We start from the raw sequence: 25280 nt of genomic DNA, 5'->3' as shown, positions 1-25280 counted from the left end.
CAGACATTTTGATTCCAGCTGTGTGGTACAGTGCACACTGTGCCCAAGACCCACTCAAAGTCCCACCCCAGCAGGGGAATCTGCTGCAAAAGCCCCCATGAGATCAACCTGCACCCCAAGTACCCAGAGCAGCTCCGGAATCAGACCTGCCCATCTTCAGGCTTAGACCTAAGGAGCCCCTGCTAAGCACAGAGCTGAATGAGATCACAGCTGGTCCAGGGCCAGAAAGTAATGGTGCAGTAATGGGTTTATTGGCTTTTTGAGAAGGAGCTGTTTGATTTCAGACAGAGGAGAGTCAACAGAAGCACTCGCTCCCGCTAATCTCATTTCCAGCAGCACGCTGAGTGAGAAGGCACTTGGGCACAAAGCTGTGCTCGATTGCTCTCTGTTTATCCAGGATTACATTAGGAGCCCAAAAGCATCTGAAAACAGCCCCTGGCCAGGGCTAGGGCTTTGCAAATGGCTTCTGCAACACCAGGCTTGCGGGAAAAGAAATCCCAGTGTTTCCAGCAAGCTGCTGGCGGTTTGCTCAGTACAAGAGCTGGATTTAGATGCACAGGTTTTAGACGTGCAAATTGAAGACTGTCTGTTGAGGAAAGCACTGCAGATAAGTGTTGACCAGACAATCTGGTTAATTTTAAATAGCACATTTACCTTAAGCAAAAAGAAATCAAATGCAGAAGGGTGGATTTGGCCTGAGTGAGGGATTTTTGCAAGAGGGAAATTAGCAGAAGTTGGTCTGACCATGATCTGCCCCATTATCCACAAAATAAGTTACTTTGAGAACAAAATTACCACAAAGTCTGGTATAACAGCTCTTTATTTCAGTGTCTAAAACACAAGGAGAGGGCTTGCATTTCGACATCAGAACCATGCAAAGCACCTATACACCAAAAATGAGATGTTAAACGAGTGTCTCTCTCCTGCTACACGTGAAAAATTTAGGCAGGAAGACTCCGTTTTCCTGTGCGTTCTGCTCTATCCTTCCACAAATCAACCAGCTGTGAGGGGCGATAATTAACCTTCATTCCAAATCAGATCATTTGCCACTGAACACTATTCCATACTGCCCTAAGCTGCTAAAATATGCTCCTGTAAACTTCATCAAGCACCCAGTTCTGCTCTTGGTCTACAAGGACAAAGTCCCAAACATCTCCAGCTACAGGATAGACTTTAATCAGAGGTACTGAATTAACTGAGAGCAGAGTTTGGCTCAAAGGATTAATGTCTCCTCCATACAGAAGCCCAGAAAAGGCCCTTATTAGTGTCCCAGAGAGGGGGATGTAGAGACCACCCTAGGCTCAGAGAATTGTCATGTGCACAGAGGACAACCAGACATCCTGAACTATTAAAAAACAGTGGTATAGAAAAATAAAAGGCATAAAATACTGAACCAAAAAGGTTCCAAATAAGGCATCAGCAGGTCCCAACTGGATGTGCTCCTGTGACATACATCACCCTCCCAGCCAGGACAGTTAGGAATGATGCATTAGGATTGTATTTCTGACCTCCATCGTTAAGCACTACGAGCAACCAGAAGGGTTCAAGTTCTCTTCAAGAAAAAGAAAAAAACCTTCCAAACACAAAACCAGGGAGTACTGTTTTTGGTAAGTATTTCTTAGAAAACAAAATAAAAACGTTAAAGCAATTCATTGAAACGACTCATTAAAAAAAGACAACATTCCTGTAAAGTAAAAATATATATATAGAAATAGAATCTATTTTTTTTGTTTGTTTGTTCATTTGTTTGTTTTTGTTTTTGTTTTTTTAAAAAAGACATTCAGTATCACGTCAGCGGATTCGGATGGGCTTTCCCGCGGGTCTCCTGCGACAGCCGCTGCTCCTTAAGGCAAAACGTCAGGTTGGCACCATCACAACAGCTGAGTCCCCGTGGCAGGGCCCTGTCAGCAGGGCTGCTTCTCCCGCACGCTGACGGAGCCGTCCTCCATCCCAAAATACACCACCTCAGCCATGTCGACGAACAGCCCCGTCTCCACCACGCCTGCGGAACGAGAGGTCACTGGTTACTGCCAGAGCCACCCCTGCGCTCGTGTCCTCTGCTCTGCCTGTGGTTTATGCTCAATAAAAACCACCAGTGCCTCCATCAGAGGTTTGGAGAAGCGTCCAACCCGTATCAGCCAAACTGGGAGCTTCTGGGAAGTCTTTGCCATGCAGCCACTCCCAGCAAAAACTCTCCAGAGACTGAGAAACAACTCCTGAAGCTCCCCCGACGTTCATGCTGCCCCAGCCACCACTATTGCACCAACACAATCATGAGAAAAGCATTTTCTACCATCTGATGACCCATGGGAGCAGGAGGAAGCTACAGACACCCACAGGATTAGGGACTACTTCCTTTGCCTTTAAACTCATCTAAAAGACTATCCTGTAAGAGATCACCTGGATAACACTTGTTCAAATGTTAAGATTCAGCAGCTCTGGTACTGCCTCTGCAATTTGTAGCCCATTTACAAATGTACTTTTGGCTGCATTTAATTATGGGGTGCTCCTAACTTCACAGTGATCACTGAGACACAGCCAGAGGCCAGGAAGGCAGATAGAAATGGAGGACAAGGGCTACCACAAGCACAGGGTGGCCAAAACCCTTCTACTGGCACTGCATTTAGGCTTTAACAGCCTCACATTTAGGCTCATCCACTTCTGGGTGGGGAAGAAGCTCTTCTTCCCTTAGCAGATCCATTTCTGAGCAGCAAACAGTGCTGGGACCACGCCCACAGGATGGAACAGGTCCCATCATTTACCATTCCTTTCTAAACCAAAAACAATGCAGGGAAGAAGTTCCTGCTGTGCAGAGTAACCAGGCCCTGTCTGTCTCTTGCACAGAAGCAGCTCCAATAATAGAGACATTTGTACAGCCAAGGGCAGCAAGTGGATTAGGATATGGAGCACTGCACCAGGGGCAGCCCAGACCAGCAGTGGTCACCAGAGATCCCTTGCAACCCCAACAATTCTGTGATTCTGTGATAAGAACTATGGAGGGAACTCTTCACCCAGCCTCTGCCTGGTCTGGTGTTTCAGTTGTGGAGCCAGGACAATATATGGCTGCTTTGTGGGGACATTGGGGTTTGTGCAACCTGTTCCTGCATGTTCTGGCAACACACGAGCAGTCAGTGAAGGCAGCTGTGTTATGGACTCCAGGGGCAGGCTTTGCCAAGACAATCAGAGAGACATCCAGATGCTGCTTCCCTGAAGTTCAGAGAGATCCAGTGACCCTGGGCAGACCTGGATGGTCCAGAGGCAGCTCTGGCCTGGGCAGCAGGTCTCATGCAAGGCAGGAGTCCTAACTCATTCAGCAGAGTCCTTGCAGAGAGGCTGCTTTGTTTGCAGAGCACTCAGCACTGCTACTCGAGCCCAGCAAGAGCTTGGGTACTTTATCCTCACAGCAAGGTGAGCATGGAGGGCCTCCCAATGGGAATGGAATGCAGGGCTGTAAGCACCTTCTGGAAAATACCACAGCACAGTGCAAACCCTCCCTCCACCAGTGTTTCCACTAAAAGTCACTCTATAAATGAGCACAAGGAGAGTAAGGAAGAGGACAGGACTGTTGTGTCTAATGGGAAGCAGTGTCAACATCAACCAGGATCACCCCAGGTTTTCACCACCATATGAAAAAGCCACATGGGCACAGTTGTACCAATTGAGCTGACTTATCTCTTGAGTAGAAACAAATGTAGGGACCTGCAGGAGGAGAGCAAATACACACACACTACATTTCCTCATATCTAGGGGAGAGCTGCCACAGTCCAGGTTACTTGTCACACACCAAGCCTTAGCCAGCTTTTGTGTTTTTTAAAAAATCACAGACATCACCTGGTATCATTTTTATAGCGCTGTTCACTTCACGCCACTCATGAACCTTGTCAAACTTCCAGTCCAGGATGAAGTTCCCATTGTCTGTCACCACAGGGCCCTGGAAGCAAACCCAGTTGTCATGACATAAGCCCCATGTCTCCTGATCCCGGCCAGGGATTGTCACAGCCCTCACTGGGACCAGCTGTCCCTGCTGCAGTGATTTAGAGTCATCCTTCAAGTAAATTGGGGCAGTCCCCACAATAAACCTGTCAGTGAAACCATCATCCCTACCTCGGGCCCTGTTTGGCAGCACAGACTGCCCTGCAGCCCCCCAACAGCCCCAAGAGCAGCAGGTCAGACCCAGGCTGGCAATCCCTCTGCTCCCTGCTCTGGGATGTTTCTTCAGGGGTCATGGCCAGAGAGGCTTTCAATGAGCAGCCTGAACCCCTAAATACCCAACTGAGTAACTGTAGTAATGAGGAGTTACACAAGATGCCACTTGTGGGAGTGAAAGCCCAGGTTTCACTAGATGAAGGGCCAGACCTCTGGTGGTCCCTTTGCCCACGTTCAGACGGCTCCTCAGGGGAAGCAGGGCTGCCAGGGACACTCACTGCTTTGTTAACAGCCATCCGCAGCTCCACGACACCGCCGAATTTTTTGGTCAGGGCTCTGGTGACAGGGACATAAGCCATGGGGATGACCTCGATGGGAACCCCCTTCTTCCACTGCTCCCCAAGGTTGTCAGATTTTTTCCTGAGGGCACAGTTTGAGGTGGGATTAATGTTGGACATTACACTGCTGACACCACTGACGCCACCCCAGGCCCTTTGAAAACCCCTCAGGCACAAGGCTCAGGAGGACACGGGGTCAGTCCATGTGTGCCCATTGCAGCAAGAGCCATACACGATGCTCTATCCAGTCACAAGCCCTGTTTTGACATGTTTTGGACAAGCAGAACAAGAGTTGTTTTTTCCACAGCCCCATGGCTGGAAAATTTATCCCATGCTGACACTCACTGAGCTCAAAGAGCAGAACTGCCACTTCCCCACAAGCTCTGCTGACTCCCAAGCAGGCCTGCTGAGTTAAAAATTAAGCAAAAAAAGATAAATTGAATTGCTGGAGTACTGGGAGCCAGGCTCATTTCCACCCATTCCTGCTCTCCTGTAACCATTGCAATGACAATAATGGCCTAACACAGCACCATCTGAAACCTCCCATGGAGGAAAAAGGTATAATGAACAGTAATATCTTCACCTGTAATCAGCAATAACAATGAAGCACTTTGCAAATCCTGCAACTATCTTCTCCTGTGTCAAGCAGCCACTGCAAGGGGGAAAAAATAAAGACAAAACCAGAAAACATCAGACTGCTCCCCACTGTGCCTAATGGCCTTGAACTCCAGTCCTCTCCATCATGTTCTTGCTGGTTTTGGTGCTGGCATTGCCCCACACCTTATCCTCCTTATCCTCACCCCTCACTTTGTGCCCCTTGTCCCTGGCAGCCTTGGCCAGGAGCCATCTCCCCTTATGGGTGCACGCACAGCCCTGCACAGGATCCTCTCCAGCCCACCCCAGAGACACCCACAGCCACACAAGGATGCTCAGAGCCCCCACCACCAGCACTGGGACAGACAGACAGATGGACAGCAAGGCTCACCCGCCACCTTTGATAAGGTTGAGGTCAGAGTCCACCTCATCTGCTCCATCGATGGCAACATCAAGCTGTGGGAAGAGGAGAAAATTGGTGTGGAAACCCCTCCTGTGCAGCATCCAGGCCCTGCTCCTGGTGCAGCTCCAGGGGTGGTGGGTCCCAAGCAGCAGTCACAAATGTCACCAGAGCAGGGAGCACCTTGGTGACAGCCTGAGCAGAGTGTCTGATGGACCACCCAAGGATACCCTGAGACCACCCAAGCCCCTCTAAAAACCACAGGCATGTGAAAGCAGGAGGAAGAGAAACCCAAACCAACTGCTGGCCTGAAAGGCACATCTCCTTATCCTCTGGTGTCATTTAAGGACCAGCGTGCAGAGTTTTCCTAGGAAAAATCTTTGACAGTTCAGCAGCATCCCCCTGCCTCAGGCCTCATCTTGGAAGAGATGCCAAGCACCTGGAGGCAACAAAACCAAGCAGCCTTCTTGCCATCTAAAAGGACAAGAACTAGGAGAGAACTTGGAGGAAAAATAAACTAAACCTGTTAAAATCATAGAATCATTAAGGTTAGAAAAGGCCTCTAAGATCATTGAGTCCAACCACTCAACAAACCCTGCCAGATCCCCACTAAACCATGTCCCTAAGCATCACATCTACATGTTTTTTGAACACTTCCAGGGATGCTGATTCCACCACTGCCCTGGACAGCCTGTTCCAGTGCTTGACCAACCTTTCAGTGAAGAAATTTTTCCTAATATCCAGTCTAAACCTCCTGTAGCAAAACTTGAGGCCATTTCCTGTTGTCCTAACTCAAATTCTCACTCCTGTTCTGCAGTGTGGCTGCCCAAACTCAGCCTCAGGGGAGGACAAAGGAGCCTGTACACTTTCTGAATGACCAGCTGAGAGGAAGGTCAGGTGAGGTCTCAGCTCCATGGTCCCACTTACCTCTGGATTTCGGTCCAAGTCACTCAGTGTTAAGCCGTTCTGCAGGATCAGCTGACGGGCCTGTGCACCAAGAAGACAACAAACACCAGTTACCAGTGGCAGGAAAGGAAAACAGACTCATGGTGTCACTCTCTAGCTGCAGCAAGGACGGAGCCTCCCTGGGAGAGCTCCACTGCTCCACTCTGAGCTGGTGGAGAGGCTGCAGTGGGAACACACAGCAAGGAGAAATTGATGTTTCCACACCAGAGCAGTTTAATCAAAAGGAAATCCTGCTGCTGATTTAAACTAAAATGCTCAGACGGTGCAACAGGACTCCTGGGTTTGGGTCTCTCCATACTAAATAGCAGGAGGCCTCATCAGCTTGGTGGGAATCACTTGCATCAAGCAGATGTGGAATTTTAAATCCTACGTTGTTTCAGCTTGGACGTCATTCTCCCTCACACCCATCCAGCCCTTCTTATCTCCTTCAGTTGAAAAATGGGACAAAGAAAATTAAATATTTACACCACAGAAATGTGGAACTAACAAAGAAAATATTTTTCATATTGGAAATAAACTAAAAAATAAACAAACAAAAGCATAACTCGTGGGAAAAGTGTGGGAAGCTGCTGAAACAGCTACTTGGTGGCTCCGATCTAAGTTTCCTGCAGTGGCCGTGTGTTTCCCTCTAGTGGTAACACAGCACAGGGCACCCAGAGCTGCCCTTGGCTCAGTCCCTCAGCTTAAACAGGGAGTCACAGAATTGTCTAGGCAGATTTAGTAACATGAAGTCCAGCCATTAACCCAGCACTGCCCAGGCCACCAGGTTCCCAAGTGCCACATGTCTTTTACATCCCTGCAGGGATGATGACTCCACCACTGCCCTGGGCAGCCTGTTCAGTGCTCGACCACCTTCTCAGTTTCCTTAATGTCCAATCTAAACTCTCCTGGCACAACATGGGGCCATTTCCTCTTGTCCTGTTATTTGCTGCTTGGAAGAAGAGACCAACCCCCACGTGGCTGCACCCTCCTGTCAGGGAGCTGTAGAGAGCAGTAAGGTTCCCCCTGAGCCTCCTCTTCTCCAGACTGAGCCCCCCCAGCTCCTTATCACACCTGTGCTCCAGACCCTTCCCCAGCTCTGCTCCCTTCTCTGGACACACTCCAGCCCCTCAGTGGCTTTCTTGTCCTGAGGGGCCCAGAACTGGACACAGGACTCAAGGTGTGACCTCACCAGTGCCCAGCACAAGGGGACAATCACTGCCCTGGTCCTGCAGCCACATTATTGCTGACACAGGCAGGGGCCGTTGGCCTTGCCCACCTGGGCACATCTTGCTTGGCTCATGTTCAGCCACTATTGATCAGCACCCCCAGGTCCTTTTCTGCTTGGCCACTTTTCAGCCACTCAGCCCACAGCCTGGAGTTCTGCAGGAGACTGTTGTGGCCAAAGTGCAGACCCAGCACTTGTCCTTGCTGAACCTCAGACCACTGGCCTTGGTCCATCCATCCAGCCTGTCCAGATCCCCTACAGAGCCTTCCTGCCCTCCAGCAGATCAACACTCCCACCCAGCTTGGTGTCATCTGCAGAATCTCTAACTGGTTGAATTTTCTATGTTACGAATCATCATTTGAGCGATATTCCCTCCTTGCACAGACTCTGCTCGAGTCCAAACTTGCTACCAGGCTGCAGCTAGACCAAGAAACCCCAGTGCAATAGCCTGGATCAGCTGATTCCCCTGAATTCTACCCACTAACACAGTGCATCAGCCACAGGTATTGGCAGCCCAGAAACATTAGAATTAGCAGGTGGCACTCCTGGCAATGAGATATGACTTGAATGGTTTATCATGGCATTTCATAGCATGCAGTTTTAACACCCATGAGCTGTGGGGCCCTAAGGACCCACAAAATGTAAGGAATAAAAATCAGTGGGTTGGCATTCATCACATGGTGCCCACGTAAGGCGATTTCAGGGATCTGGGAAATGGAAAGCATTGAGAAACACTGTGCTGCACATGCAGACCAGACCCTGAACAGGCTTAGAGTCAGCGGTGTGGCAACGAGGTGGCTTGGCTCTCTCCAGGCTCTGCTTGCAAGGCAATGGGAGCAGTGGGAACCAAAAGCAGATCTCCCATAACTGAGGGGAAAGTGGTGGTAACTGCACAGCACTTGGCAGGAACAGTCCCACTCCGTGGGACTCTCGGCACATGGCCTGGTGAAAAGAGACAACGCAAACGCCAGGGGACAGATACTTACCCTGATCTAGCTTTACTCATGGTGTTGGATTAATGACCTGACAACAGGGAAGGGAGGAGTATAAAAGCCCACTGAAACCAACTCTTCCTTGCCAGTGACCTCAGGCAGCCATCTACACCTGTGCATAGTGAAAATAAAATGCTGTTTTGCTGGCCCGGGAACACGCCACTCAGACCTGGTTGAGGTCTAAGAGACTGCAAAAGATACAAGGCAGCCCTGTGTTGGGAATTTTGGCTCCTGCAAGTGTATGATCTCTCTCTTCCCTTTAACAGCAACCTTTTTGTTTTACTGGTAAGAAACTCGGTGATGTTAAATGAACTATGACAACATTTCAAGGCAGGACAGGCTCCAGCCCATGCTCACTACAAGAGCTTCATCAATATTTTCTTTAAGAACTAATGACTGAACTCAGAGCACTTCTCCTAGATTCAAAGGGGACATGGCATTTCAGGATGGGAATCATTTTAGACAGATCAAAGACAGACTCTCACCACAGTCTATATAAGCAATGGAAGTACTGATATAGGTTAATTTTTTATCTTTTTTCACTTTCTGGCCTTTGCAGCACCTTGCATTATACCCCAGCTGGCTACTGGCTGTTTGCAACAGCTAGGAAGAGAGAGCCCTGTCACCCCCACACTTAAACAACTGCAGGGCAAGAGGATGTTAAATTTTCCTAAGATTTTAGGATAATTCAGGTTGGTCTCTATCCAACCTCCAGGTCAAAGTAGGGTCAGCTCCAAGGTTGCTCAGGGCTTTACCCACCCAGTCCCTGAAAACCTCACAGGACAGGCTCTGCCCCACCTGCCATGCTGCCTGACTGTCCTCATGGTGACAAGGTTGTGACAAAAGTACAGTCCCCAGGTCCACACCAGGACCATGAGAAGGACACATGCCCAATTCAGTATTGCCACCCAGCCTTGAAAAACCCTCAGGTGATCCCCATCACGTCACCTCTCCCTGCCCAGAGGGAGGGAACAGAGGCAAAGAGACCAAAGCCAATTGTCAAAGGCATGGGAGATGCTCAGAAGCTTCCCCAGCAGCTCTGTATTCCACCACCAAGCCAGGTTCTCCCTCTCCCTCCAGCCCCCTCAGCATCTAGCTTGGTATGAACCAATTCCTTCAAAGGCTGCACAGCAAACAAGAGGTTAAGCCAATTTCTCTTCTGCAATTTCTTATCGAATCCAGCTGATGCGCTTGAAGTTCCCTCTGAAAACACAAGAGCTTGCTATTATTCTTTACAGCTGTCAGGGCTGATACAGACTCCAAGGAGACAAAGTGTCTCCAGTGAGCTTTGCACTACGAGTCTGGTTCACCACTAAGCAGCATTTTCCCACAACTGGGATCCAGAGAAAGCCCCGCACCAACCCTGACACAACCAGCCTTACCACACTGGCTCAAAATATACTTCCCAGCCCTGAGCTCAGGTAAGGCTAACACAGCACCATCACCTTCTTTGTGAGGTCTATCTGCAGGGCTGCACCACGTCTGCTTTCACTGGTGGTTTTGGTTAATTCACACCACTGTGAACCACAGAGAGGCAAGGTGGCCTCCCACAGCCCAGGGAAGATCCCCTGCAGGAGTGTCTGGACTGGCAGGAAGCAAAGGAGGAAAGCACTTACCTGAAAAGATGTAGGGATGCAGACAATTGCCAGGTTCTCCTCCTTAACTCGCTCAGCTGCAGGAAAAAAGCAGAAGCCTTGGTTTGTTCATTGCACAAGGTAAAAACACAGCAACTTTCACTTTGAAAAACCTCAGTTCAGAGCAGCCCCTCTGATTCACTGCAATTACTTGCTTGGCTTGCAAATAACTCAGTCACGCTCGAAATGCAAACAGGTGTCACTCTCCATAGGCTGAGGCTCAGTTTCAACAGTCAGAAATGTTTAAACACCCACTCTGGCCCAGCCCAAGCCACCATGAGCCATTAACCTTTATGTCTCCAGCAGCAGAGGAGCCCATCAGCAAATCCTCACCTGGGAAATCGGCCCCATCCCCTCTCTCACTCCATTAGACAGGATTTTGCTGCTCTCCATGTAAACACAGAGCTCCAGCAGCTGTCTGAAAGGTTTGCTGGTTTGTTGCCCTGGGGACATCACATTAATTTATTATAGAACATTTAAATATATGGCAGGGAAAGGACTAATAAAGTACAGTATTCCATTAAATGGAAGGAAATATTTCCTCCCCCAGGCTAACCTCAAATGACTAAGATCTATTACTAAGGTATCATTATGGACAAAATGTTATTTTAATAATTACAATACTCAGGCACAAGCCAACAGCCCAAGAGTCAGCAAGAGCTCCTGCACCAGAGCAAGCACACGAGCTACATGCTGCAAGGTAGCACTGCTGCTGGAAGGATGGAACATGCAATCCATGAGGCTGGATGTTGTTACAAGCCACATCCCAGTTCTAAAGCAGTCAGGAGACATGAAAAGCCAGAATCTGCAGCCTGGAACAGCCACTCCTCTTCAAATACAATAGCCATTTATTTAGAGACTGATTCTGTGCTCAAGGAGGGAGTGGTTGCAGTACTGAGCCAAGCCCAGAAGGCTGAACAGCAGCTCCCAGACAATGAAGTGCATCACACACACAGTGTGGGGCCAGATGGGTGCCAAGGGGCAGCCCCAGCCCTGCCATGTCCCTGCACAGTGAAGGGCTGGGCTGTGATCAGAACTCAGCCTGCTCTGGGCTGCAGGACAGCTTTGCCTGAGGGAGCTAGAGGTCACCAGGGGACTCCCCAGACAGGCAGAGCCACCCAGGTAGGACACACTGAACTGTGCTGCCCAGGGAAGTGGTGGAATCTTCATACCTGGAAGTGCAGATGTAGCACTTGGGGTGTGGTTTGGTGGTGAACATGATGGTGCTGCATCGGATTTGAGGATCCTGGAGGTCTTTTCCAACCTTAATGATTCTGTGATTCCTCCTCTGTATCCAAGCAAGGCCCCCAAGGACAACAGGGCTGATCCTGCACTCCCAACCTACCATGGCCCCCACAGCTGCTCTGCATGCAAGGACATTCAAAGTTCAGCACCTCCACACACAGATCTAGGGCTGAGAGAGCCCTGCAAAGGAACTTTAAACTTCTGCACCCTCTGTAATGAGGCGTGACAATAATTACCCTCACACTCACTTTGCAAAACCGCATTTGCCTCACTTGAATATTTTGCTGAAATTTTCTCAATCACGCCCTGAGCAAACCCCTGCACCTGGAGCAAGCAGGTAAACCTGGCTGTGGGGTACATAAATAAAATCCAGCAGGATTTCACATTCCTCATTTTCATTACACCTCAGCAGGGCCCTCAGTGTGAATCACGTGGATGTGTGGAGCAAAAGGAGCCACAGGCAAACGGGTTAAAGGAAGCAGAGCAGCTGCATGGCCCTGAGCCACACAGCAAGTCAGCACTGGGCAGAGCTGGGCAAAGCTGGAACCAGACCAAGGAGCTCAGCTCCAGTTTGTGGTGGGTGCCAGTGGAGAGCTTTTCCTGGCTGTGTGGGGAGAACAGGTGGCAAATCATTACCTCCTCAGGACTCTCAGGCAATAAATTTGGAGCCCAACACCCAGTTTTAACCTTCAGCTTCAAACAGGACATAGCAGTCAGTGAATAGACCTGAGGCATCAGCTTTATGTCAGCATGCAGGTGATGTAGGGTGCTTTTTAAGTAGTTGGGGCAGATGGAAAAAGGGACTTTTTGTGGTGGGAGGGACAGGAAGGGGATTAGGACCGTACCTAATCGTTGCACCGCATGTACAATCGTAGATCCACTTCCGATCCCAAGAACTTGATTGTTCTGCAAATCAAAGAGAGACAGAGCAATGCTGTTACTGGAGCCTCCAGATTGTCCACTTTCCCCAGTAAAATTGGCATTATAAACACATGCAAGAGGAGCCTTGTCCAGGGATGCACGTGGACACAACATCTCAGCACTCCACAGGCAAGGAAGGGAACACACTGTGCCAGCGAGGGCATGGCCATGGTGTGCAGCCAAGGGATTTTAATCAACTCTCCCTCTCATTAAGGGACATGTGCTTGCTAATTACCAGCACGGTCCGATCTCAGGGTGTTCCAAACACACTCACTGGTGGTTGCTGGCATTCCATGAAAGCTCTCCTGCCGGAAAGCTGTGAATTTCAGACAATACCACAGAGGAAGAAGGGGAAACAGCCTCAAGATAAAATCTCCCAAGGAAGCCACACAGTAAAAGGCTGGGTTTGCTGCCAACCATATCGTTAGTAAACAGCACAGATGCACCAGCAGCCAAAGCAGAGAGCACAGCAGCTGTTCCTGTGAATAATAAAAAATGTTTTCCAAAACAGAGTGTAAAACTGCCTATAGGAGAGTCCAGCAAAACTTGGAAGGTGGGTGAGCCTGGCAGCATGTGCTGAAGAGGACGAAATTTTAACCACAGCTCCATCCTGACCTTTCTCTGCATATTGTCTGGCTTAAGAAGGATGACTGCCCTGTCACCCATAACACAGATACACTCCTAAAAGGTGCTGCAGGCTGGGGGTGGATGGGTGCACTTGTGTTACTTCTGTAAGACATCTTCTCTGCCATGTCAGTCTCTGTTTATCATCAACTCAGTTTCCCACCCCCTGTAAGTGACCTGCAGCCTTCTGCACTCCCCATTTTCAGTGTACTTCATTTTCTTTGGATGGGATCCAAAGCTTAAATTGACTTAAAGAGGCCCAGTATCACCACAGAGACTTCAGATGAGGAAGACTTGAAGACAACCAGAGATGCAGGCACAGAGCTTTTGTGCATTATCTCTTGGATATTAGACAGATCTGGAGCTCTTTCCTCATGTGCAGCAAATCCAGAGTTCAGCAGCTGTGGAAAAAGCCACACCTGCAGCACTTCAACCAGCTAAAATCTTTCTGTCACGCAAGTTCACCTGGAAAGGTGCAGCTGAAGACATGTCACACTCCGCTGGGATTAGTCATTTCTCTTGCTTCTGCAGGTTAAAAGCTTAAAGAAAACAGAAGTTCTCCAAAACCAGAGGCTCAGCTTACATCCCAGCCCTCACTAACCATGGTGACTCTGCAAAAGCTAGGGAGAGCAACAGGTCACTGCTGCACACCTGCAACGTGGCCAGCAGAAACCCAACAGCTCCTGAGGTTTCTCAGTGTCACCCACCCAGCAGGCAGAGCCAGGCAAGGCCAGCCAAGGAAGGGGCAAGCAAAGCTGTGCAGAGGCTGGCAGGACATGGGCAGTACCAGTGTTCCCAAAAGACTTGTTTCAACCCGGGAAGAGGCAGTTTCGTCTCTTTGCCCTCATTTCTGTAGGGTGGGACACTTTCTTGGAGCAGCTGGGTACCCTAAAGGGATGGGGAAAGCCTCAGCATCAGCCACTTCACTATAATGAAGCAGAAAGAGCTCACAAGGGTCCCAGCCTATCCATTTATCAGTGATTAGAGGTGAAGTAGCACTTTAAGTCAGTCTAAACTGGTGTTGTCACAGCCCCTGCCTTACCATGGCTCCCACCTCTCCCTCCTCAGCTCCAACCCCAGCCAGACCAGGGGCAAAACCAACCATAAAACATCCACTTTTAAAAACAGGGGCAGGGCGAACACTGGTAAGAAGCAGAGCACTGAGGAGCGGCACCTCATACAAAAAAAATCACGTTTCAGGTCGTTTACCAAAAGCCCACCAAACAAAACCAAGGCACTGAGCAACAGCACAGCTGAGGACCCACGTATGGGTGAAGTGGGCAGTGACCACAGCACTTTCTCAGCCAGCCCAAGGGCCTAAAGACACTGCCCAGCATTACAGAAGCCAACATGGCAGCACACATGGAGCAGTATCAGCAGCACACAGCGACTGGCCAGTCCAACCTAAGTTTACAAGGTTACAGAGCAAAGAGCTCCAGCTAAAAGTAGTAGATAAATACAGAGCAAAGCCTAAAGTTTGCTCAGTCCTCTCTGGGGCAGCAGGACATAGCGCTCCCACCTGTATTTTCATTGCTAACAGAGATGTTCACAGGGCCCGCCTTCAGAGGTGTTGTATAAACGCAAAGCCAGCTCTCCCCAAGCAGCTTACAGCTCTAAAACCCCAAGCCCTGTGCCAGCCCCGCTGCCCCAAGCTGTCACAGCCCCACAGTGCACGGCCTCTGAGGCTGGTCACCTCAGTGTCCACTCCAGGACTGGGGAACTCTGCTTCTGCAGCTGCCTGGGGACAAGTGCTGTGGGTAAACACACCAATCTAGCTTTAAATAAAAAAAAAAAAAAAAAAAAAAAGGAGAAACAAGTTCTCCTCTCCTAATCCCCCCTCCCACCTGTAGGTGTGCATCTGCCACACAAGGAGCTCCTGTGCTGGCACAGGCAGGGGTGGGTGTGAAGGAGGACACCAAGCAAGGAGCCTCACCCAGTACCAGTCCCAAGCCCCCAGTGCCATGGATTTATGGCAGAGTTAAGCAAAAGCGATTTGTCCAGCAGAACCAACCCCTGAAGCCAGTGGTGTCTCCCACACATCCCTGCTGTGCAAGGGAAGCCTTAGCTTTGCTTTTAGAGATAACCCTCCTCCCTCCAGAGAGCTCTAATGAGCAAACAAGAACATATCCATTACAAACAGCAGCTGCCCTCCGACAGTACAAACTGACAGCTGAGACCATTCAGCTCTTGGGCAGTGACTCTGAGCTGCTTCTTGCTCCTTGAAGCCAACTTGCACGAGCATAATACCCCAGACACTGCCTAATTTATTTAAACAGTATCACAAGCTGGACATTGAACTTTAGTCAGCTGGGACACAGCCAGAAACATTATCCTAAGTTTGCCTGGCCACAAAATAGCATAAAAGCCAGCTATTTCACTATAAAAGTTCAAAAGTACTGATTTTACCCCAAATCAAAGGAGCAGCCAGTTATGGTAACTCACAGCAACAGTGGTGTCTTGGCTCTACACCTTGTGAGACAAGTCCTTCCTCCCACAAACCCTCAATGCACAATTTTGGGCTTGCCTTGGGTAAGAAAGGGGATTTTTATGGAACTGCCAGAGCCCCCAGGCTCCCCCATCTCACAGACTTTTGGTCGTGGTGGCCAGGCAGGTGGTGGGTCTCAGGCAGCATGTGGCTGTGCTCTCTCAGGCAGGTACAGACTGCTCCTAGGAAAGGGGCTGCAGAACAAGCCAAACTTTCATGGGACATAAGGGAAGCCATCAGCAACTGAACATCAAAACACTAACCCAGCAAGGGGGGAGCAGGAAGGGAAAGGGATTTTTTTTTCTCCCCTAACTGCTAATATCTACTTTCTTAACAGCAACTTCTCACCCCGATTTCACCACTGCTGTTGCGAAAGGGCTGGCACAGCAAACACTGCGATAAACCCCTGCGTGACTGTAACCGTTGCTCTTCCAAACGCTTGTGATCAGGCTGTGCCAAACTTCAAGAAGCTCCAGCCCTATCTGACACTGAAAGGGTTGATTCAAGCCCCTGGCTGCATTTCCCCCCCTGCAGAGGACAAGACAGAACCCCTGGTCAGAGGCTGTTGTTCCTTGCTTGGGTGGTCAGAAATAGGGTGCAGCAGCAGCACATCCCGGACTTGGAGAAAGGAGCAGGACATGGCATTAGCCTGAACTCCCACCACAGCCCAGCTCACAGCAGGGTGCACAGTGGAAGTTTGGAGGTGCAAGACATTACCCCAGATTCGGCGTACACAGTGCTGAGCTGGACGAGGCATGGAGCTGCTGCCAGGGAGGCACACACTGGGGAAGGAAAAGCAGTTTTCTTCCTTCTTCCCAGCTAAAGGAGTGAAGTCCAAAGTGAAGGAGAAAGAGGCTCAGCAGGACCCATCTGTGCACCCAGGGTCCCTCTTTGCACCCAGAACTGTCTGTGCTCCGAGTGGAGGGTGTATTCTCAGTGCCCCCCACTGCAACCATGAACCTCGGGGCTGCTCTGTGCACTGCAGAAGTCTGTGCCACCTGAAGCCCATCACGCCCTGGAAAGTTCCATACAACCCATGGCCATTCCATGCACTTGGGAGTCCTGGCACCCCACAGCCTGTCCCTGCACCTGGAGCTGCCTCACACACCCCTGGGTCTGTCTGTGCACTGGAAGGCTCTGTGCACCCCTTGGCCGCTGTGTTTTGTGGGGTCCCGGCACTTTAGAGTTGCTCCGTGCACCCCAGGGTCCGTCCATGTACCCGGGATTCCGTGTATCCCATGGCCCCTCTGTGCATTGCAGGGTCCCAGCACCCCAAATCCTGTCCCTGCACCCGGAGCTGCTCCATGAACCGCAGGGTCCATCCGTGCCCTGGGAGAGTCCGCGGCCGCTCTGTGCTTTAGGGTGTCCCTGCACCCCAGAATCGCTCCATGCATCCCAGGGTCCGTCCGTGCACCGGGGGACTCTGCACACCCCGTGGCAGAAGCGGCCACGGGGAGTCCCGGCACCCCAGAGCCACTCTGTGTGCTGGAGGATCCGTGCATCCCGGATCCTGTCCATGCCCTGGGAAGCTCCGTGTACTTCACTGCCACTCCGTGTACTGGGGGGTCCCGGCACCCCAGAGCCTGTCCCTGCAATCCAGAGCCGCTCCATGAACTGGAAAAATCCGTGCACCCTGTGGCCGCTCTGTGCACTGGGGGGGTCCCGGCACCCCAGTACTTGTCCCTGCACCCAGAGCCGCTCCGCGCACCCCGAGCTCCGTCCGTGCCCCGGGAGTCTCCGTGCACACCGTAGCCGCTCCCCTAAATTAGGGAGTCCCTGCAACCCCTGGTCGCCCTGTGCTTTGCGGAATCCCGACACCCCGGAGTCGCTCCGTGCACACCAGGGTCGTCCGTGCACCGGGGGACTCCGTGCAACTCACGGCTACCTCGTGCATTCAGAGTCCCAGCACCCCAGAGCCCGTCCGTGCGCCCGGAGCCGCTCCACGCAGCCCGGGACCCGTCCGTGCCTCTGGAGACTCCGCACACCCTGTGTCCGCTCCATGCATTAGGGGGTCTCTGCACCCCAGAGCTGCTCCGTGCACCCCAAGTTCCGTCCGGGGATTAGGAGATCTCTGCACCCCGAGCTCCCTCCGTACACCGGGGAATTCCACGCACCCCGTGGCCCCTCGTGCACTGGGAGGGTCCCGGCACCCCACGAGCCTGTCCCTGCACTCCGGGATCTCTCTGGGTACTGGAGGTTCCGTGCACTCCAGAGCCGCTCCATGCGCTGGGAAGCTCCGTGCACCCCATGGCCGCTCCGTGTACTGGGGGGTCCCGGCACTCCACAGCCTGCGCCGGCACCCCGGAGCCGGTCCGTGTACTGGGGTTTCCCGGCACCCCAGAGCCTGTCCCGGCACCCCGGAGCCGCTCCGTGCACTTGGATGCTCCGTGCACTCCATGGCCACTGCATGCATTGGGGGACCCCAGCACCCTGCAGCCGCTCTACGCTTTGGGGCGTCCCTGCACCCCGGAGCTTCTCTGTGCTTTGGGGGGTCCCTGCACCCCGGAGCCCCTCCGCGCACTCCGGGTCCGTCCGTGCTCCCGGAGGCTCCGCGCACCCCGCGGCCGCTCCGCGCACCTGGGCTCAGAGCCCCCCGCGCCCCGCAGCACCCCGGGCTGCCTCACCTGGACGTGCTTGTCCACGGCGGCGAAGGCGGCCCGTTTCTTGGCCTCCTCTGCCATGGTGCCGCCGAGCCGCCCGCGGGAGAAGCCGCGCCGCGCCGCCGCCCGCCCCGTTCGGACCCTCCCCGGCGGCCGGGCAGCCAGGGGCGTGCTGCGGAGCAGGGCGAGCCGGCCGGGGAGCCGCATGCCGGCGCGGCCCGCCCCCGGGGGGCTTTTCCTCACGGGCTGCAGGCCTGGGCCGTGCCGGCTCCCTCTCCTCCTCCGCCTCCGCCTCCTCCTCCTTCTTCTCCGCCGGAAGGCTGGGACTTGTAGTGCTGCGAGCGGCGAACTACAGCTCCCACAATGCCCGACAGTCCCCGGAGCAACTTGTTGCATCGATGTATATACATGTATAAGTACCGAGAGATCGGGTTTGCCAGGGCTGGAAGGGCGGAGGCATTTCCGCAAAGAGCAGAGGGATGCGCGGTGTCCCGCCTGGAAGTGCTGGGGGAAGAGGGAGGATGGCGGGGGGAGCCCCCGCAGGAGGCCAGGCAATGCACTGAGCTCGGGGAGTTACTGTAACTCTGGCCGGGCTTCCACAGGTTTTGAGGAAGAGCCTTTCTTGGACTTTCACTCAAACTTTGTAGCGCGATCTCCCTCGAAAGTAGCAACATGGATATGAAATATGCCACGGGTTCTCTGAGTGCATCTATCAACTAGCACTTAGTCCTTACCCCACCCTGCAGGAGGGTCGGGACAAAACCCCGTGGAGGTCTCCCGTCCTGAAGCACGTGCCTTTTTCTATTTGCCATAGTTTTTCCCTCTACCTTGAGTTGACTTCAGTTGTTTCTGAAACAAATTAGAGAGACAGAGCAACCTTGAAGTCCCCCTACATGGGCATTTTCACTCCTGTGAGACACATTAGGACCATTCACAGGTACCTCAGCTTCTCTCCAGGCTGCAATCCCACAAAGGTGGATGAGAACTGCAGGTGCTTGCTCCAAGGTCAGGCCACAATTCGTAGAGAACAATCTTTTTATTTGCACAACAGAAAAGCTGCCGCTGACTTCTCTTTTTAAATTCTGTTTATGACTGGCTTGCTTTGCTGCCAACCTCTGCGATTCTGCTGTGATGTTCAAGGACTAGAAACATTCCCCTTTGTTTTCCCTGGGCCGGCACATCAGTCCTTGAACAATGGGGTGGGATTTCAACAAAGACTCTATTATCATTGCCCGGGCTTATCTCAGCGCGGTAAGGCCTTACCTTTCTGTACAGAGCAGGTGACTCGCTGTTTAGAGCAGCACGTGGTTCTATGCAGTGGTTCAGTGGTTTCTGTCAGCTGACAACGATTTTTCCTGCAAGTTATCCATTTTGAACTGTAAATACATACGTCTAGTGGGATGTATATTCAGAGAGAATCAGACCAAAGCACTGTGTTCCTCCATGATGCAAGAAGGGTAAAACTGAAGGAACAGCTGACTGAGTGTGGGGAGACATTACAAGATCTTGTAGTGACAGGACAAGGGGGAATGGCTTCAAACTGAGAGTAGGTTGAAATTAAATATTAGGAAAAATAATTTGCTGTAAGGTGGTGAACTGGAACAGGTTACCCAGAGAAGCTGTGGCTGCCCCATCCCTAGAAGAGTTGGAACGAGCTCCGGGCAACCTGCTCTAGTGGAAGGTGTCCCTGCCCATGGCAGGGGGTTGAAACAAGATGATCTTTAAGGTCTCTTCCAACCCAGGCCACTCTATGATTCTATGATTATTCTGTTCAGTATCCTAAGTATTTGACTGATACCTGAAATGAGGAACAGTCACTAGGGTTTTATGTTGACTCAGGAAGCCCACCCTGGGCTTCTCTCAAATCCCACTCCCAAAAGTGGGGAGTGTTAGCACAGAAGTGTGGGGTGATAAACCTGTTGTACCCTTACAGCAACGGCTGATAGCTTTGGCTTGAAATACATCTTGCAGTGCCTGGGGAAACACAAACATTTCCACTTCTAGATAATGTCCTTTCTGTCAGCAATTTACCTGGATCTGTTGGTGAGTTACAGCTCCAGCAAAAGCAGGAAATCTTTCATTTATGGTGTGCTGAACCTTGCCTGTGCACAAAAAAATTGGTATTGGACATTTTAGAAACTGATCTTCTGAGAATTTCAGCAGCAACCAGCTCTGTTTGCAAACAGCTCAAAGTCCTTTTGTACAAGCCTGGTTTTGTCCCATGTCAAAGCTTCTCCAGAAGCCAGCTCTCACCCTCTGTGCTTCAGTCCAAGGAGGTGTTTGAACCTGCTTTGAACAGACATTCTGCCTGGCAAACGGTGGTAACTGCGAGGTGTTAACCCAAACAAAAACCACGCTGAGGAACAGAGCAGCTCAGCCCTTTCAGGCCATCAGGGCAACTGAGTGACTTCGGGTGCTGAATTCTGCATCTGAGGCTGAAATTACATGGTAGGAAAATTACATGGTAGCTGAGATAACAGCTTGCTTTTGACAAAAAGGGAAGACCCTGCTTTTCACTCCCTTCAGCCACCATCCACTCAGCCTGGGTACAGAGTTTATGCATTCCCATGACCCTGTGCTGATTCACCTTGCCACACAGGCAAGAAAAGGCAGTTTGTTCTTGCCAGGTGAGTGAGGTTGAACTGGGTCAGCCCAACTTAATATATCTCTCTGAAAGGGAGTTTCATAACTGGCTTAAGCTGCCCTGGTCTAAGACAGGAAAAAAAAAAAAAAAAAGGAGCATTCCCATCTTATGATCCATCTCTTGCCAAGCTTTCCTGCTACTTCCGTGTGTTGGCAGAGAGCTGTTCTTTCGGAAAGGTAAAGCAGCCAAAAAAATCAAGGTCAGTTTTCCTTGACCTTCCCTGAGGAAGGCAGCAAGATCAGTCAGTTGAGAGAGGGAAGGCTGTGGGACCATCTTCCATGGCAGACTTAACTCAGCCTAAACCAGCTAGAAAAGTGCATTCCCACCTGAGTGAAATCCTGGCAAAGGCACAGCCCCTCTGGGTGCCAGATGTATTGATCCAATTAACTGTACTCATCTCTCATTTCATTAGGCATGAAACAGCTAAAATCCAAGACCCATGAAAGTAAAACTTCACCAACACACTGGAGAAACCAAGTGGAAGACTGAGAATTTCCCAGACAAACTCCCTTTCTGGTTGGCAGCACCACTCCAAGCCTGTCACATCCCTGCAATTTACATTCCCGCGACCTAAATTTTTATCCTGCAAACTCCAGTTCGGTGACATTTCCTCTGAATAACACCTGCCTCCCTGCTTGTCTCTGGTTTGATCTGTCGGGTAAAGAATTACTTGGTTTTGTTCTGCTTGTGAGAAGGCATCAGCAGGGGTGCCGGTATGCTGATTACAACCTATGCAGCTTTGGGAAGGTCTGGATTCTCCTGGAAAAGGGAGGCACTAGGAACGGCCCTGGGCACGGGGCAGCCACGAGGTGGCACGCTGGGCTTTTCGCTGCCGCGCCTCCCTCTTCCAGGAGCAAGTTATTCGGGAAAAGCAGGCAGATCTTCAGTGGAGTTATGTAAAACACCATTCCTGTTAGCATCCATCCATCCTGCAAGAACAGGCTTTGATTTCCACATAAGTGGCTAGTCAGATTCAAAGTTATTGTCATATGACTGAAATAGATCTCTTATGTCAGTCAGTCAAAACAGAATGGAGGATGTGAGTCATGCTTTGCAAAAAGCAGGAAGTTTGGTTTTGTTGGCACAAATTTTTAATACTGAGAGAAAATTACAGAGCTGTATTGCCACGTTTGTCATAAGGATTCGAGAATAACGTCGTCCATCCCTTGGAGAAATGTTTCCAAAACAAGAGAAATAAGAGCTTTTACGTTCTGATTATTATTCATTATTCCTCAGTACCACGGAACCTAGGAGGAGTCTAGAAGATAACGTGTACCCTGGTGAAAACTGCCAGATCCTCCCCGAAATAAAAGGCTGCAATTGGAAGGCTGATAATCTGGGGCGGGGGGGGGTGGGAGGGAACTCGAGAAAATGAGGTCATGCTCATGGGTGTGAGAGGGACACTTGCACGAGGTGGTTGTTTTGCCTTAAGGGTAATAAACCTTCACGAACCAGCACAAAGATAAAAGCGCAAGACTATTCTGGAACTTTCTGAGGTGTGTGGTTACTGTGTATCTGTCTCCGAGTCCCTCAAATAACTGGTGGGACAAGAGATAAGTTACTGTAAAAAGCGTGGTGAGGAATTAGCTTTTCTTCATAGTCTAGAAATATAACGGAGTTTTATAATTTAACTAAATTTTCCCTTCAACGTGACTGTTCAAAACATCACCATGCAAGAAAAATGAATTTTAATGGAGACAGGTGCAGGGGAGGGCAAGTTAGAGCAGACAGCCAAATGTGTAAGGGAAGAATAAAAGCCTTTGGCTTGGTTTGCCTAGAGAAACAAGGAATTTGATTACTCTTTATAAACATATGAATGGGTAGACACTCAAGAGAGAGGAGTTATCTAAATAAAGAAAATAGTAGCACAAGACCATATGGGTACAGTAATAAAATGTCATTTAAGTTACTAAAAACGACATCCACCATTTGGCATGTGGCATAAGGTAAATTCTTTTGGACTTTGTTATAACGAAGGAAGTAAAAAAACCCAAACAAAGATCCCTGGATTGCAATTCAGTGGTTGGCTGGGGAGCAGTTCATGACCTGAGTTTGCATACATCTGTTGCTCTAAGAGAGCTGTATTTCCAACTCATCAGAAAATAAAGAGTGCAAGCAGGAAGAAAAAATATAGGTAGATGTCTAAAAATGACAATTATGAGCTCTTTTTAAAGAATTCATTGGGCGATCAAAGAGCAATAGCTCCAAAATCAAGAGAGAAAAAAACATTGACAACTCTTGTTTTATTAGTGGGCTGGAAAGTGTGAGTAAAATTAAAAAAGAAATAGCCAAAATGGATAAAGCAGGAAATAAGAAAGTGTTGGTATATATGAGAAGCTGTGAGATGCAGAGTAGTTATTGGAAGTGAAGCACATCAAAGGAAATCCATAGCTGGCAAGGCTAAATCCCAGAAAGCCCTAGTAGTGAATGGTACAGGCCCATTACTAGATGGACATGATTAAAATGTCAATAACAATGCAGAAGTGTTCATTGAACATTTATGATCTATGTTTGTAAAGAAGCAGGAAGATATGTGGGGGGAAGGTCACTTAACAGTGATGTGATTAATTTCAGTGCATTAGTGACCGATGGAGCTCTTGTGTTCCGGGGTGACTGTGGCCCAGGAGGTTGGAAACAGCTGACTGCAGAGACCCCTTGTCTGTTGGCATTCTTCTTTAGTGAACCTTGATAGACCAGGGCAATTCTAGGAGGCTAAAATAGTGCCAGGTTGGTGCCTGCCTTCAGGAAAGGCAGCTGCATGATATATAGTAAATGTAGATTTAATAACATTAGATCTATGGATAATGTTCTGGATAAATACCAAAAAAGGGCGTTATGTCACTCATTAAAGAATTAGTAATGCCGGTCAGAGGTCTAATAGAAATCTCATTTCATGCTTCTAAAAGACAACAAATAATTCAATTTCCTCCAAAAGGTGTAATAAACTTTTAAAAGCATTTTTACTTAGAACTGCACAATATTTTAATTAAACAGAATAATGAAGCATTAGTGAAGAATACATTAAACACTGGTCACAGAGTTTATTTTTTTAGAAGTGGTTATACATCACTGTTGAATAAGGCTGCTTCTAACAGGACCCTTCAGGATCATGTGTGCTGCACTACACACATACGTAATCAATATTTTCATTAGTCATTTGGAAGTAAATATAAAATCAGCCCTAATCCAATTTGCAGATGACATCCTCCTCAGTTGGGTGGTACCCTCAGGATGACAAGGACCGTTGTTCAAAATATGGTAAACCGGGTCTGGAAAAACTGGGAGAAAGCTAACCCTGAAGGGAGCATTGATATATCATATTTATCATTTATATAATATGTATCATTTATATCAAGTATACCATAAACAGAGACTCACAGAATGACTCGGGTTGGAAGGGACCTTAAAGACCATCTCGTTCCACCCGCTGCCATGGGCAGGGACACCTTCCATTAGACCAGGTTGCTCAGGACCCCATCCAACCTGGCCTGGAACACTTCCAGGGACGGGACATTCACAATTTCCCTGGACAAATCCGCGAGTACATGGAGGGAATGAGTTTAATGTACCACAGACGGCTTCTGGGGCTGCTACGACACCTGGCCGAAGTGCTGGGGCTGCCGGTCATGGGGCTGTGTGTGCTGGGGTGGGTGGACACAGGTGTGGGGTCACCTGGGGTGAGGTCACTTGGGGTAAGCACAAGGCTGATTTTGGTGTCAGGGGCTGGGTTACCTGTACCGCCCAAAACAGCCCGGGGGGCACCACCGAATGACAGAACCAATTCTGCTGGACAAGACCCCTGAGCTGAGTCCCCTCTCTGTCCGAACACCGCCAGGACACTCATGCCACGTCCACTCCTCCCTCACTGCCCCGGGCGGTCACTCCCTCACCGCCCGGTTCCCGCCCGACGAGCCCATTCCGCTCCGGGCTGGGGGGAGCCGCTTCCCGCCCCCCTCCCCAGTGGTGCGCGCCCCTAGCCCCGCCCTGCCGGCGCCGAGGAACAGCCACGTCTCCAGCCCGGCCGAGGAAGGGGCGGGGCCGCACCACCCGCGCGCCAGCCGACAGCCAATCGGCGAGCGGCCCGGTGAATCATGCGCTCGGCGATTGGCCGGCGCGGCGGTAGAGGAGGGGGAGAGAGCGGCGTGGCTCCGATTGGCCCGGCGGGCTCTGTTGACAAACACCCAGCTCCTCCCCGCCCCTCGCCGCCGGGCGCGCCAATCAGAAGGAAGCGGCGGGCTGAGCGGCGTGGCGGCGAACCAATGGGATGCGTGTCCGCCTCGCAGGGGCGGGTGCGCGCGGGGTGCCGGTACGTGGCGGGCGGGCGTGGCGCGGCGGGCAGGGCTGCGCGCGCGGCGGGCGCCCATTCTGTGGCGGCGACAGCGGCGACAGCGACAGCGGCGTTCATGTCCTAACGGGTGGCGGCGGCGGGCGAGCCGGGCCCCTCCATGCGGGGGCCGCGGGGCCGCAGCGCTCTGGCCGCCTTC

The 25280-nt window shown here is 50.8% G+C and overlaps 1 protein-coding gene across 1 annotated transcript; it reads right to left on the bottom strand.

The window, feature by feature from the left end:
• Positions 1 to 802: 802 nt before the first annotated feature.
• On the bottom strand, positions 803 to 18461 carry RPIA (ribose 5-phosphate isomerase A). Its single transcript, XM_082282329.1, has 9 exons — positions 18177 to 18461; positions 12368 to 12428; positions 10260 to 10315; positions 6406 to 6465; positions 5470 to 5534; positions 5068 to 5136; positions 4425 to 4566; positions 3832 to 3931; positions 803 to 2002 (listed from the first exon to the last, which is right to left on the bottom strand). Exons 1-9 carry the CDS (start codon positions 18357 to 18359, stop codon positions 1905 to 1907), a joined length of 834 nt encoding a protein of 277 aa, XP_082138455.1. The 5' UTR covers positions 18360 to 18461; the 3' UTR covers positions 803 to 1904.
• Between the last annotated feature and the right edge of the window lie 6819 nt (positions 18462 to 25280).

The sequence above is a fragment of the Coloeus monedula genome, assembly GCF_965178545.1.
Source record: "Coloeus monedula genome assembly, chromosome: 5".
NCBI lineage: Eukaryota > Metazoa > Chordata > Aves > Passeriformes > Corvidae > Coloeus > Coloeus monedula.
This window is presented reverse-complemented; position numbering and strand designations above follow the sequence as displayed.

Coding starts and splice junctions, on each gene's coding strand:
- RPIA (XM_082282329.1), bottom strand. CDS start 18,359: ATGCGGCTCCCCGGCCGGCTCGCCCTGCTCCGCAGCACGCCCCTGGCT. Junction 12,429..18,176: donor CCGTGGACAAGCACGTCCAG/GTGAGGCAGCCC, acceptor TTTGATTTGCAG/AACAATCAAGTTCTTGGGAT. Junction 5,535..6,405: donor ACTTGGACCGAAATCCAGAG/GTAAGTGGGACC, acceptor CTCTTCCCACAG/CTTGATGTTGCCATCGATGG.